We start from the raw sequence: 15,062 nt of genomic DNA, 5'->3' as shown, positions 1-15,062 counted from the left end.
CTCCACCTCCTTCACCAGAGGAAGGAGAAGAACAGGTGGAAGGTGTTATGGAGGAGGCGAGCAGCCCTGAGCCGTATAGTTTCATTTTGGCTCGTGGGTGGTCAACCCAGCCGGAGGCGTGGTCCTGTGTGGTGCAGCTACGTAAAATGGTACCGGCTAACGTCACAAGTTATCACTGAGCCAATAGCGATGGCTGACTCAAATTCAAATGTAGTGTATGATAGTAGTGCAGACTTTTAACCTGAAAAAGGCGCTACACTAACGGTTTTAAGCAGAATATTTATAATTTACATAAGAGGCACTAAAATGCCAAAATAAGGACTGCACTTGCCTATATCAGACACTCCTTTATACCGTTTATCAGTGAAAAAGGGTGACTTGGGGGTGAATTTGGGTCTCAGTCTGGCATTGCTGCTTCTTACCGGGTCTGTTTGATATTCACGGCTGTACAGCTCGTGACAGTTGTTGAAGATGTACTCGTAGGTGGAGTTGAGGCAGGCCTTGACACAATCCTTCACAACCTGACTGGCTCTGGGTGGAGACTGGAGCTCTTGAACCTGAAAGCACACATTGAGTTAAACCTTCGTTTCCTCAGGATTCTCTTGATAAAAAAAAAAGTAAATAAATAAATTAAATAAATTAAAGGCAGATTGTATGAGAAAATGTATTACTATGGTTGTTTTTCATATTAATATTTTTTATCTGTAAGAGTTTTTGGGATGAGTTTGCATGTTCTCCCTGTGCATGTGTGGGTTCTCTCCGGGTACTCCGTCTTCCTCCCACAGTCCAAAAACATGACTGTTAGGTTTTTACCTGTAATCTGTCTAAATTGTCCTCAGGTGTGAGTGTGTGTGTGTATGACTGTGTGTCCTGTGTGTATCTGTGTTGCCTGCCCTGCGATGGACTGGCACTCTGTTCAGGGTGTACCCCGCCTGATTGCCCGTTGACCGCTGGAGATAGGCACCAGCAACCCCCCCCCCCCCCCTTTCAGGTGAAGTGAATAAAAAGGATATTACTAAGTGTAAAGAAGGGATGTACCTTCATTCTGAAGAAAGTGATACTTGTGAGGAGATCCACTGTGGACTTGAGGTCCTGTAACCTCTCTGGACTGCTAGCTGGGAAGTTATTCTGCAGTAAAAGACACACATACTAAGCCACAACACACGATTTCACATCTGCAGTGGTCCCATGCGTCCATGGGCAAGATCCTACAAGCACACACAATTATCACTGCCAGCTCTCATCCCTCTGTGTGGGTGTGCTGTGTTTCCTGGCTGAGGAAATGTCGCTCTAATTAACCCACTGCTTTGTGTGTTTGCTGTTTCTAACAACACATTGACATACACATACTGTATTTGTGTGTATGAAGAAATGGAAGGAATTGTAGATCGTGCAGGAAATGAGGTGCCAGTGAAATGAAGAGGGATCTCACCCTGTACATGGACAGGTCTATTCTCAGGGAGTTGTGCAGCTGGTCTAGAAGCTTGACAAATCGCTCTTTCTGTGGGTGAAACAAAGCTGATTTTATTATTGATCATTAATAATAAGAATCATTGTGGAAAAACTGAAACAGGTCAGACCTATTAAAATCAAAATGCATCATGGTACTTCAGATTTTTTTTAACACACACATGTTAAACAGAATAAAAGGGTTGCATCTGCAGTAATTTTGATGTGTTCTTTTGTTCATCTTTACTCTGACTTTATTTGACTCACTCCAAAGTTTGAAGCAGCGAAGCGGTCGGAGGCAGAGACATTGTTGGTTGCCTGAGTGGTGTGGGCGTAGTAGGCGTTGATGTTGGCCAGCAGGGTGCTCATAACAGCAGGAACACCGGGGCACATGTATTTAGAAGACAAGCAGGCAAAGTGGCTGCAAATGAAGTTAAACAAAAAAGGCTCAAAACACTAATCCCAACACACGAAAGCAGCCAAACACCAGCTCTAATATTCAGCTTTTTCCTTCCAGACATACGTCATGGCCTGGTAGATGGACTCTACTCCATAGCGCATAGCAAACTCATCTACTATTTCCTGTGGTGTCTCCTCAAAATAGACCTTCCACGCATCATCGCCTTTGGCGTCAGGGATCTTCACCACACCGGTGTTCTGCATGTCGGTCACGTAATGAAAGAGGTTCTATAGAAAGAAAAGGAAAGTGATTTTTACCAACTCGCTCAGTTGTAATCATATTTTATATACGTATAACTGCACTAAGGGCACACTAGGAGCACTCAGACCGCTGTGTCTGTTGGCTCGGATGCAGAAAGAGCCATAAAACTACTTATGAGGCCAGCACAAGGCGCTCTCTCGGTCGTAAAACGTTACAGCTCAGTAAAGCACTCCGAGTGGGTGCATGGGTACTTATGGGAAGCAATAAGAGTGGCCATTTGTTATTTAAGGTTCACCTAATAGACTCGGTTGAGTAATGAGCCAAGTAATGACTCCATTCAGCTCTAGGAACGCTCAACAATCAATCAGGTGAGTTTTCTGCACAGAGCCAGAGCAGACACGAGCCCAGCATCTTAAGAAGTGGTGCTTGTGCCAAACTTCACACAGTATTAACTTGGATCATTGATGGAAGCAAATGTCAGTGAGGTGAATTAACCTGCTCACCGTGGCCAGGGGTGGACTGGGACTAAAATTTGGCCCTGGCATTTTTATGAATCATCGGCCCTCAGTCGGCCCTCCCCATTGGGAGAGCGGTGGGGGTGGGGGGTGTTGCTGTCCGCGGACTCGTCTCTAGGCCGAATGCGAGCTCTAATATGGACTGGGACTGTTAAATTACAAGCAGGGCCAGACCGCTGCGACCGGGAGCCCTGGCCTTCCAGACCAGCTCATTCTCCACGGGCGGAGATCAGCGCGACATTAGCTACATGCTAAAGCGGTAAAACAACTCCTACTTCATCGTTCTACCGTGTTTTTCTTGCTAAAAATGCCTGGAAAAACTGTTAGCTTCAGGTTACCATGTAGCTAATGTTCTGCAGATCACCAACTGTGGAGTAGTGTCGGCCCAAGCTGGGCAAGCAGCCCACGTGGCTAAGCGGCCCACCGGGACAGTGCCAGAATGCCAGATAGGCCAGTCCACCCCTGACCGTGGCTCATTGGCACAGACTGGTGCAAAGGGTTTCTGTTATATCCCAGTTTCGAACTTTATTTGAACTATTATAGAATATGAAGAGAAACGCAAATGATTTACTGAAAGTGAGGCTGAACGGATCTACGTGCAAATGGAGTTTTGTCAGAACTCATTTACCTCCACACCCATTTTAAAACAACTTCCAGATCCTTCACAGGGGTTAGAGTAGCTCAGACCGGACGGTTACAAAGCCTGAAGCATACATGTGTCCGGCTGGAACTGAGTGAATGTTTTCAAGGAGGGGAAAACCAATGAAGCCTTGTCATGCAAAAAGCTGAACACAAACACAATTTCTTTGCTTTTCATAAAAAATGTTTGTCACACTGTCGAAGAAGCTGTGCATTAAAATCACAGATTTACCATCTGGCCAAATAGACCAACAGCAGCTGCAAGCAATAGCTTACAACATAGATCTGATCATAGTAAACAAGGTGAAAAATCTCAGTGAAATTTTGAGTTTTAATTACATTTTTTGAACCGTATGCACAAATTGGGGTGTTGGTTGAGTAAAAGCTGCCAGGTTATGAAGGTCTGAATGGTGACGGAGCTTAGGGGACAAAGAAACAGCTCGGTCAAATAAAAGAATAACATGACGCTCTGTTTTTAAAATTAAAACCTTGAACTTGCACTCAGTTGCAGCTTTGGCCAGCTGCTGAAAGAGATTCATGAAATGTTTTGGATATACAGGCAAACAGAAGTGTAATCTGAATGGATGACTTTACTCGCTTCTGAGTAAAAATCACCACCATCAAAAAAAAAATGGAGGATGCTTTAGTTATTTCTGAGTTGTGGGTCACTGCAGGAGTTTGACAGAAAAAGCAGAGCAGAGGGCATCAAAATGTAGCCTCAGAACAGCAGAATCACACAGCTGAACTCACAATAATTTAAGAGAGACTGAGCTTACCTCATGCAGACACGTGTACTGAACGTGATATGGGGCGACTGTCTCCTCTCCTTTGATCTCTACATTAATGCGCATGCGGATAGCTCCGGACACCGCCGATTTGTCGGTACGTTTGTCTGGCAGCAACAAAAACATACGGGCATCAAACTTGGTGCTGGAATTGACTCAGCGGTTAAAACAGATTATTCAGACTTAAAGCTGTTGTACAACAACATAACAGGTCAGTGACACGCTGTGAGGTCATTACAGGGTCAGCGAAGGAGGACTCAAAGATCAACTGACCCAGATTGTACCAGACATCCATCTCCCCGCTCAGGGTGCGGACCTCGATGATAGTTTGGCCGAGGAAGTCGTCGGACTCTCGCTTGAACTTCTGCTTCACACGAGACTTAATGTCATCGTCTTCGTCCCACACTCGCACCTTAATGCGGTCGGAGGAGTTGTGGCATTCACTGAAACAGACAGAAGCAGACACAACGGAAAATAACTAAAGATGTTTCATTTGAATCTTTTTAAAACATCAGCCACTCACAAATTAAATGTTTCCTCCCAGACAGGGTTGAGGTTGCCGTAGATGGTTTTGGTTCTCTTTTTTGTCTTCCCCACCTGGACGGTTACGTAAGGATCACTGGAACCGGTTTTATCCTTGGCCTGAAGACCCTGAGCACACAGCACTAAGAACAAGACAGAGACCTGAAGTGTCACCTGGGTCGGAATAAGCGTTTGTTTCCTTTTACAGACCAAAACATCTGTCACAAGCCATCTACTCTGACGCTGACGCTGACCACGTCGGTCAGGTCCCATCAGATCCACTGTGACTCCCCTCTCACCTGTGATGCAGATCTTGGCTGACCATTTAGAGGTCCCGTCCAGCACACTCTGTTTAATCTGCTTCATGTGGGTGACATGAGTGGACTTGATGACAGCAAACACTTCCTGAATGAGTTCAAAGATCTCCGGCTTGTTCCTCTCGCGGATCTTCATACGATCCTTAAGAACCATGATGATGTTCTGAGTCCGATCCTCCGCGCCATGTTTAGAGCTCTTCTCTGCTGCTCCTGGTTAGACGATGGTGATACAAACATCTTAAATCAAACAGAAGTACTGTCAGATGATGCTTTACTGTTGTAGTCACACAACAAATGATACCAGTTTAAGTTAACAATTAAACATATGTTTCTAGTGTCGAGCAATGAATGAAAAGCTCCGATTTATTTCACAAATTAGACGTAAAGAGACCTCTAGAGCAATGAAATGCTTAGAAACACTGAGACTGAAATGGGAAAGGTCAATGATGACAGAAGAAAAACAGCTTTAATAAGATAAAAAATAAGATAAGAAGCAGGGCTGTCTGGCTTTATTAAAAGTAGAAATAAATGTAGATGATCTTCTTTTAGAAATATAAAAAACATCTAAAACATTTATTCTGAAAAGGTCTTTAAAACAACATAAACACATCTGTAATTAACCTTCAGATGTATGAAACACTGAGCAAATAACAAGAAAGAAAAATCTGTACATAATGAAACTGCATAAATAAAAGATTTTATGTAGCTATTGAGCTAATGAGCTAATTTCAACTACCATGAGTTTATATAAAAACCAAGTTCACTAGTGTTTAAACATGTGAGTCATCTCTGTGGGGACAAAGGCTCTTGTGCTCCTGTCTCAGCAGAAGGGAGAACACGAAGGCAGGATTTGGAATTTTACTCTTCATTTTTTCCTGATAATTGGACTTCTCGCCTCTGATTGGCTAACAGCAACGTGACTCTACCACTGACTGTGTTTGCTCTGCGAACTGGACACTAAATCAACAACAGCCTTCCCCATCGTGAGCCAAGATGGGCAAGTCCATAAATGTTCATTTGACAATAAGATGTGCAGATGCCACTCGCCACAAGCAAAAGTTTGATTCATTTGCTTTAAGGTTTGCAACATTCATGAGTCTTTTGAGTAAATGTTACTTAATTATTCATGTTATTAGTACTGTTTTCTAATAAAATTATGTTTAAATTCTTAATAATAATAATTCCAAACACTTTGCTTACTCTGCAGACAGTCAGCATTGAGCAGGTCTTGGCACTTTTCGTGGCACTTGACTCCACATTCAGTACAGCGCATGCCCTGGCGGGCGATGCCCCACAGCAGGCCTTCACACTCATAGCAGTAGGTGGGCGTGGTGGCCGTCCACACCTCAAAGTTGTGTGGAGTGGTGCAAGAGATGGGATATATGAGGGCCTGGAGGGTCTTCTTATAGACATGACACTTCTACAGAGGTACAGAACAAATGAGTTAATGCCAGAGTTAGTACTCTTGTATTTTAAGTCAAATGTTTTGAGAGAACGGACCAGCTCTTCATTGTGCAGGGTGCTGGACGTAAGAGCTGAGGTGATACCCGCCTTTCTGGAGTTCTGGACCAAAGACTGGAACAAGATGGGGACAAGGGGGTCAAAAAACACTTTTTTTCCATTTAAAATATGTCTGAATTCTTCAGAGTAAAATAACAATCCTGCAACAAAAACTGATAATAAAAGAAAGTTTCTTTAAGAATCATCCCTTTAAAATCCAGCAAATGTTCATGTGTACATATTTAAGCAATGTAGAGCTGCCACCCACGTAAAATATCCCATTATAACATCTTTACTTTATTGTTCTTTATATATAATTTTCATGTTTGCACAATATAAATATCACATTCGTACATTATAATATGTATATTGTACAAACATTGGAACAATAAAGTTATGGTGTTATAAGGTGACATCGCTCTAATTACATTTAGTGTGGTTGGCCGCTCTATGCTCCCGCACATATTACTGTTCATACATGTATTAGATTTGTTGCACCATTAAAAATGACAAGTTTATATTTCTTGTTTTTAAAGACTGCAGAGGAGACACAAAGTGACACCTCCAAGTGTTGGTGCTGTAAATAACACTCACCATTGCCTGTGGCAGTAGAGTGGGGAGGGAAAAGAAGTGGGACACATTTAATTTCAGAAAGGGCAACAATAAAAACAATGTCAAGAAATATTTCACAAATCTTAAAGAGTTTTTCACGTATGATTAAAAAAGATCAGCCAAGGTAAAAGTTACATCAAATTTAGTTTTAAATGGCATGATCAAGCAGCTCATTCAACAGATCCAATGATTAGTAGAAATAATGAATGAATAATATAATATTCGTCTTTGAGAAAGAACCCCGTTGTGTCCGATTAATAATTAATAATTGAGACAATTTATTAAACCCTGTGAGTGCACGTGTGTGTGTGTGTGTGTGTGTGTGTGTGTGTGTGTGTGTGTGTGTGTGTGTGTGTGTGTGTGTGTGTGTGTGTGTGTCTACCTGTTGCTAGATGCTTATTTATGCTAGAGAAATAACTTCAGTGTAATCAGCTGGTGCTCCTGTTAAGATTTCCCTAGAAGTGGATCTTTACAGTAGAGTAGAGTAGAGTAGAGTAGAGTAGAGTAGAGTAGAGTAGAGTAGAGAAGAGTAGAGTAGAGTAGAGTAGAGTAGAGAAGAGTAGAGTAGAGTAGAGTAGAGTAGAGTAGAGTAGAGAAGAGTAGAGTAGAGTAGAGTAGATCCTTTATGGACCCACATCAGGGATATTTTAACATACCAGCATATAAAGTATACAATAAGATCAAATGAAATCAAATCTAATGACAACGTTATGAAACAACAACTGTGTGTGTGTGTGTGTGTGTGTGTGTGTGTGTGTGTGTGTGTGTGTGTGTGTGTGCATGTGTAAAACTGAATGAAGAGTGGAGAAACTTCTACAACATAACTCACAGGGATAATCCACCTTGATTAAATGAATTCTGGGCAGTTACTTTGCTTCATTTAGCATGAAGAATGCTAAAGGCAGCAGCTTTTATACCGTAGATGTCTGCAGAAGTCTGCCATGCTTTATTTTTGAGTATGCGCTCAGACCAGGGAGTAAAAACAATGAGCTGCATGACTTGGGAGAGGTTAACCTGATGCTCTTCTTTCTCTGCTTCTGAAAGACAAACTAATTGTGCAGTAGTCTCAATTTACACTTTCTTCTCCCAAGGATTTGTGTTTATCACAGTCAAATAAGCACTGAAGCAGTGTTAGAAAGGCGTGGGGTTGATGGCTAGAGAGTGTGATAAAAACCTTATAGATGAGAGCGGCCAGCAGACATGAGCATTAGTCAGAATCTGCAGCCTTGCCAGCAGCCTCTCAACATTACAGCTCATCCTGTCAGACTTTAACCACTGGGAAATGCATATCAGCTTAATAAAAAGGCTTCGGTGGGCTGAAACACAGACAGGAAGACCATTCGATTTAATTCATCCTGTCTTCTTTCCTCTGTTTTGGTTCTTTTGTTCAATGTGAAAAATAAAGGATTTTTGCTGCTTATTATAAAGTGATGAAGACTGCAGCCGACAGTCGAAAAACGTCAACTCAAGTTAAAAGAAACTCGTCTGAGAAAAAGAACTTGACAACGAGACAAGAGGGAAACTAAAATGTTGTCACACGGTAGGACTGAAGGCAGAGCCTCGGGAACATGAAACGTTTGGACATCAGCAAAGAAACTCACCAGATCTCTGACCAGAGGCATTGCTTTCCTCTTCCTAAGGTCTGGCATGCTGTCGATGCTGTACAGAGCACCACCCATGCTGGGCAGAAAACACACATAAACATCAGTTTTATGTCCACCAGCAGCTGTCAGTGACAATCAGAACACAAGAAGTTGGTTACACAACAGACTCGTATTTGTTTAGGAAGTTAGCCATAATGGTGGTAACTCACCCTGCTGATAAAAGCAGGGAGGCGATCCCAACACTTTCTCCTCGGGCCTGGGGAGAAGCAGACGAGTGGAATGGGAAAGTCAGGAAAAGAGAGATGAGGTTTGTTCGGTCTTTTAAATGTCCACAAAAGACCTGGTTTTATGTTTTATGTCAAAAAGTTACAAAGAGTAACTGTGAGAGTGGTGTAACAGATAGGTATCCATGTAAGTATTCCTTAATTCTTTCTAATTCATTACTGAAGGGCATGGTCTTTACCTCTTAAAAAATGCCAGACAAACATCAACATCACAGAAATAATCTTGGCTAGAACCAGGGATGTCCGATATTATCGGTGTACCATTAATATCAGCCGATATTGGCATTAAATATAGAAAATAATTGGTATCGGTTTTCAGTATTTTAATTACATATTTCTTCAATTGAATTCAATTTATTTACACTGCTCAGCATAAATGAGAACACCTCCTTTAAAAAGCCTGAATTTAATCAGCAGCTCAATGAACAAAAGAACAATTTCCTGAATTTTCCCAAGGCTGGTTTTATTGAACACTTGTTTAACTCCATAAATAGATTAAGGTTAATAATATAACTTAGGTCACAAAATCTTCAGTTTTATTCAAATTGGTTGAAGCAAAAATGAATACACTCCACAACAAAAACTACATCTAGTATTTTGTGTGACCACTGTGATTTTCAAGGACAGCCATGTCTTCTAGGCATGGAATGAACAAGTTGGCGACGTATTGCAACATCTGTCTCTTTCCATTCTTCCAGAAGAACCTCTTTTAGAGCCTGGATGCTGGATGGAGAGTGATGCTCAACTTGCTGCTTCAGATGTCCCCACAGGTGTTTGGGTTCAGATCAGGGGACATACTTGGCCATTCAATCACCTTCACCCTGTTCTTCTTCAGAAATGCAACAGTAGCTTTAGATGTGTGTTTTGGATCATTGTTGTGTTGAAAAACTGCACGACGACCAAGTGCACGGAGTGATGGCAGCATCTTCTCCTTCAGTATAGAGCAGTACATGGTTGAGTTCATGATACCATCAATGAAAGGCAGCTCCCCAACACCAGCAGCACTCATGCAGCCCACATAAGGACACCGCCACCACCATGCTTCACTGTATGCACCATGCATTTCTCTTTCAAATCTTCACCTTTATGAACCATACAGTTTTGAAACCATTGGCTCCAAAAACCATTGTATAGAGTCGTCATGGCGATTTTCTTCAAACCTTTATCATAAGACGCTCCTGGTGCTCCTGGTGGTTAACTTCCGTGGACAGCCTGAAGGTCTCTGTAAGATGGTTGCGCTTCCATCTTTCTTAAATGTTTGGATCAATTTTGCAACAGTATTTTGACTGAAATGCAAACCTTTGCAGATCTTCTTGTAGCCCTCACCTTTTTTGTGTAAGGAAATGATTTCTTTTCCCAGATTTTGTGACATTTCTCTTCCACGTGGAGTCATTGCTGACAGCATGAAATGGGAAGGTTGTTTTTTTGTTAAGTAATGCCCTTTTACAGTCACCTGTCTGCTGGACACCTCTTAAATTAATCATTAGACTCATTTGTGGTTAAACGCCTGTTAATTTGAATTTTGCAGTGTTAAGTTTGGCTTTTCTACTAAGACTGGGGTGTACTCGAGGGCTTGAATAAATTTGGTAGGAAAATCACGTTTGTGTGTGCAAATGAGCAAATCTTGTTTTCAATCAATGGCTCACATTTATGTGAGTATGTTGTAGTTTGGCATCTCATGGAAAATGTTGATTCTGAAAGGAAACTAAAGGTTTTCTGACAAATGTAGAGGGGTGTACTCATTTATGCTGAGCGTTGTATATAGCATCAAATCTTGACAAAAGTCGTCTCGAGATACTTCACAAAGTAAACATTCCGTTACAGTTCCGTTCATTAAGCCAATTAGCTAAAGTTTCCTATATAAGGAACCCAGCAGATTACATCGAAACTACATCGAATTACATCAAACTCTTCAACTACTTCTCCTCTCAACATGTCAGAATATGACAGAGCTGATGTTCAGTTTTTGAGCTATTTTAGATTATGAAAATCTTTATAAAAGGTTAATGATGTTCTAAAAAATCTGCAAACATGCTAGGTTTTGAACGCAAACACAGTCACAGAACACTCACCCCTCCCTCGGGTATCTTCCCTAAGATGCTTTTACCGAAACTGGAAATCCGCGATGCAGGACGAAATGAGATAGTGCTAAACACTAGTCGCCATTTTCTAGGTCATTAGTTCAAGTTTTGTAGTCTGTGACTTCAAATGGTGTTTTCCATTTTGGTAGTTTGCTCTATAGCCGTTTCTCCTTCTCTGATATTTTTGAACCGAGAACCTCTCACGCCAATGGTGTTCTGGTGCTAAATACACAAGTGTGGAATAAGCACCTCATGATTTTTATATTGAGAGGTGATAATAAAAGATTGTTTTCTTTCTGTCTTCCTTTTAATAAAAGGATGACCAAGAAAAGAGCGGCAGATCGGCTAGATGGACAACCGGATGGTCCAATATTTGTTTTCGGTCCGAAACGTGTTATTGGCTGAGTTTTTTAGACGAATGCAAGAGAACCTTTTTATCTCCCCAATGTATTTATAGCTATAATATGTTGGAACATTGTAGCATGAAAAAATGTTTTAAGTAATTTGTTTTCCAAATTTATTGTAGCAGCTTTAATGATCAAAACTGTAATATACTGAAAAGAAAAAATATATATCACTAATACACACATCTTAGCGTCATGCTTAAAGAAAATGGATTCAGCTGCTGTTGGGGACAAATAAAATATGGCAATTTTCCTATTATTAACCTAAATTGAAGTAGTTTTTAGTTTGCACAGAACATGTTTAAAATTCAAGCATGCATGATAGGAGATATGTAAAGTTAGTAACCTAAACGTTGTAGTTTTTCTTTTTTTTATGAGAGGGAGGCCGTGCATGTATCTGTATCGGTCCATATCGGAAATTAAGAGTCAGACAATATCGGACGTTGGTAAAAAGGACAACTTCGAGCATCCTTTGCTAGAATATGTGCCTGTACTATAAAATGATACTCAGCAGACTTGCAGAAGTTTTCTGCCATGATCCCCACAAGCGTCCTGGAAGGTATAAATCAGAACACGCTGCTGGACACACCCACCTGGAAGTCTGATCCAGCCACGGTAATCACAACGGACTACATGCAAATGGCTACGAGGACAGCAAACAACTGAAAAGAAAATAATGACACGACAGAAACAATACAAGGGGTGAACAGGGAAAAAGTACACACAAGACAGTAGAATTCACACCCATGACAAAAAAACAACAACAAAACCTGCAAAAGTAAACTGTAACTGTAGAACATGCAGGGATTGATGCATTATACTGAGATCAAATAATGGATTTACGGATTAAAGCAGAGCAACAACAGGAAAAAAATATACTACATAACCCACACAGGCACTCACCTGGCAGGTAACCGGGCAAACACACTACAGTGATACACTGAAACACCTAAGAGCGGGAGGTACCGTACCTCTTGTAGCTGTAGGCGTACTCTGCTGAAGAGTCGAAGCCAGTTGGCCTTCGCTCTGGCGTGACCTGGTTCCATGATTTCCCTCCTTGGAAAACTGTAAGTAAATGTTTGCATTCCAACATAAAATCAGAATGAATATAATCTTAATACACTTTTTTTTTTTAAGTTTGCCGAAAACTGTAAAATCAGTGGTCACCTGGGAACAAGGGGCTCCCCCAGTTTCTCCTCAGGAGCAGCAGGTGCCGTTTCTGCCTCTGGAGGCTGCTCAAATGGTTTAGATTCCTCCTGAGATGCTTCAGATTTGAGCTCTGGCTCTAAGGGTTTGGTGTCTAGAGGTGGAACCTGTGATGTTGGGGTGGATGTAGTTGTGACAGGCAGTTGTTCTGAAGGTGCAAAGGAAGGCTTAATGGACTCTGTGATGTCAGAGGGCCCCATGCTCTCCTGGGAGACTGGAGGTATTTCAGGAGCTGTGCTGGGAGGCTGAGGCTGTCTCTGTTGATGCAAAGACGTCTGCTTCTCCAAAGGTGGTCGGGTGGAGGACAGTCCATCTGAGAGAGGCATCAGGGTGGATGCAGTGTTTGAGGGTACTGGGGTGCTGGCATGCTCCTGATCTTTACCCTTTGTGGTGCCCAGTGGATACATCTCTTCATCTTCCTCATAGGGCATCTCTCCTTCATCTTTGTAGTTGTATTCCATTGCATAAATGCTTCCCTCTTCATCATACAGCGCACCATCCTCCCCTCCATGTTTGAGATAGCTTCCCTCATCACTATAGATGCCCTGGTTGTCCTCACCGTCCCAGCCCGGGGAGTCTTCTTTGCCGTAGCTGACCGAGGAGTGGCAGGAGTGGTAGGAATCGTTTTCGTCATAGAACTCTGAATCCTGAAAGCTCTCGCCATCCTCTGGAACAAACTCCTCACTCAGCTGAGAGCTGCCTCGGCTCAGCTCAGCTGACGAGGCGTAACGACTGTCTGTGGGACTAAAGCGTGGGAGAGACAGAGATGTGTGTTAGACAAACACAAGCAAGCCTAAGAGGAAATGACAGGGGATCCCCACACTTGGATGATAAAGAAATAGGTTGTGACAATTGAGGAGATTGGGCTGGGGCCGGGGAGGAAGACTACTAACTAACAAGAGAAGACTTCAGATGACACGTTACAGTAAAGGAGTCTGGTTAGTTATCCATCTATAAAACTGCAGGGGATGTCTTTGTTTTAGTAAGAGGCAGGGTTTCTATAGCTACTAGCTCACACAAAATATGAGATACAAAAAAACACACTTGGCTGCAAAACCATAACAACACATTTCTCCACGAGTCGACATTTAACTTGCTCTATTTTGATGAGAACAAGTGAACCTGATAGGCTGTGTTTACTTTGTTTCCCTGGCAGAGCAAGAACAGATGAATGAGTGAATAACATTTATCAATAATGAAGAGGAACTTTACACACTGGGTAAGACCACAAGTCAGTGAGAGTTTCAGACACGTAGAAAAACAGCTTCTTAACACACGGGGACAAGCACTCACACCCGATAGTTTCCATCTGTATTGATTCCCACTCCTGTTGGTTCTATAATGCAGAGTTAAGCTGTATTATGGCTTTGGGCTGTGAGTCAAAGGAAATACACCAACAATCACACAAACAATCACAACAAACCTGTTTTATTTTTCTTATCCAACACCTATTTCACAGCCTGTCTGTTATCTGACAGACTGACACGGTGACAAATACTGCATGGTGCATAGAGGAGTCATACGGACATTCTGAAGTGTGTTTTTGTGATAAAGTTGTAAAATGTTTCCACCATAAAGGCTATAGACAGAGTTTGGTCAGGACCGATGAGATAAAGGCCAGCTCGAGTGCAGCCAAGACCATAGATTATATATTTAAATATCGTGATATTTTCTATCCATCCATCCATCCATCCATCCATTATTGTCTGCTTATCTGGGCTCGGTTCAACAGCCTAAGCAAAGAGGCTCAGACTTTCCACTCCCCGGCCACTTGGACCTAGCCTAGTGAACTAGACCAAATTCTTGCTTTTCAAAGAATGGTCTAGGCTACTCCATTGGAACCTCAGCAGCTCCTACCAGGACTCTGGCTAGCCAATCACAGCTCTCTAGAGGGGTTTCAAACACATAAAGAGCTGTGATTGGTCCATAATGGTGGGCCAATCATAGTGCTCTATCTGCTTAGTGAACAAATCACAGAGCTTTATCCGCTTGTGGGCCAATCAGGGCACTCTATATGCCTGGTGGGTGGGGTGATGCAACAGAGTGAAACAAGATAATGTCACATTCATTGTGGAATGCGGAGATCATTTGAAAGACAACGGTAGAACCCGCCCCACAACCGAGAGCTGTCAATGGCTTGCCAGGCCAACTTGGACCAGCTACTCTGGGGGAATCCCAAGGCATTCCCTGGCCAGCTGAGAGACATAGTCCCTCCAGCATGTCCCAGGTCTTCCTTTAGGTCTCCTCCCAATTGGACGTGCCCAGAAAACCTCACCAGGGAGGCGTCCAGGAGGCATCCTAACTAGATGCCCAAGCCATCTGAACTGGCTCTTCAAGACTCAAGACTCAAGACTCAAGACAACTTTATTAGTCCCCGAGGGGCAATTCGAGACAGCATTGTGAAGCAGCCGGCACTAAAATCTCTAAATTCTAAAAACACATCCAAATTACACATTTGTAAAACCCATAAAAACCTATATACA

The 15,062-nt window shown here is 42.3% G+C and overlaps 1 protein-coding gene across 8 annotated transcripts in view; it reads right to left on the bottom strand.

Moving 5' to 3' along the window:
• Positions 1-15,062, bottom strand: part of unc13a (unc-13 homolog A (C. elegans)) — a 72,293-nt gene that overhangs the window by 35,883 nt on the left and 21,348 nt on the right. For all 8 annotated transcript variants that reach the window (XM_054730108.2, XM_054730110.2, XM_054730109.2 and 5 more), the window contains 15 exons: positions 12,541-13,323; positions 12,345-12,438; positions 8,814-8,860; positions 8,602-8,680; positions 6,389-6,463; positions 6,089-6,308; positions 4,871-5,098; positions 4,573-4,714; positions 4,323-4,492; positions 4,041-4,156; positions 1,973-2,136; positions 1,717-1,870; positions 1,433-1,501; positions 1,039-1,128; positions 423-557 (listed from right to left, as the gene is read on the bottom strand). In XM_054730108.2, the coding sequence (XP_054586083.2) occupies positions 423-557; positions 1,039-1,128; positions 1,433-1,501; positions 1,717-1,870; positions 1,973-2,136; positions 4,041-4,156; positions 4,323-4,492; positions 4,573-4,714; positions 4,871-5,098; positions 6,089-6,308; positions 6,389-6,463; positions 8,602-8,680; positions 8,814-8,860; positions 12,345-12,438; positions 12,541-13,323 (2,566 nt within the window). The remainder of the gene's footprint in view (positions 1-422; positions 558-1,038; positions 1,129-1,432; positions 1,502-1,716; positions 1,871-1,972; positions 2,137-4,040; positions 4,157-4,322; positions 4,493-4,572; positions 4,715-4,870; positions 5,099-6,088; positions 6,309-6,388; positions 6,464-8,601; positions 8,681-8,813; positions 8,861-12,344; positions 12,439-12,540; positions 13,324-15,062) is intronic.

The sequence above is a fragment of the Nothobranchius furzeri genome, chromosome 8, assembly GCF_043380555.1.
Source record: "Nothobranchius furzeri strain GRZ-AD chromosome 8, NfurGRZ-RIMD1, whole genome shotgun sequence".
Lineage (NCBI taxonomy): Eukaryota > Metazoa > Chordata > Actinopteri > Cyprinodontiformes > Nothobranchiidae > Nothobranchius > Nothobranchius furzeri.
Note: the sequence above shows the minus strand (reverse complement) of the source record. Positions and strands in the feature narration are given on the sequence as shown.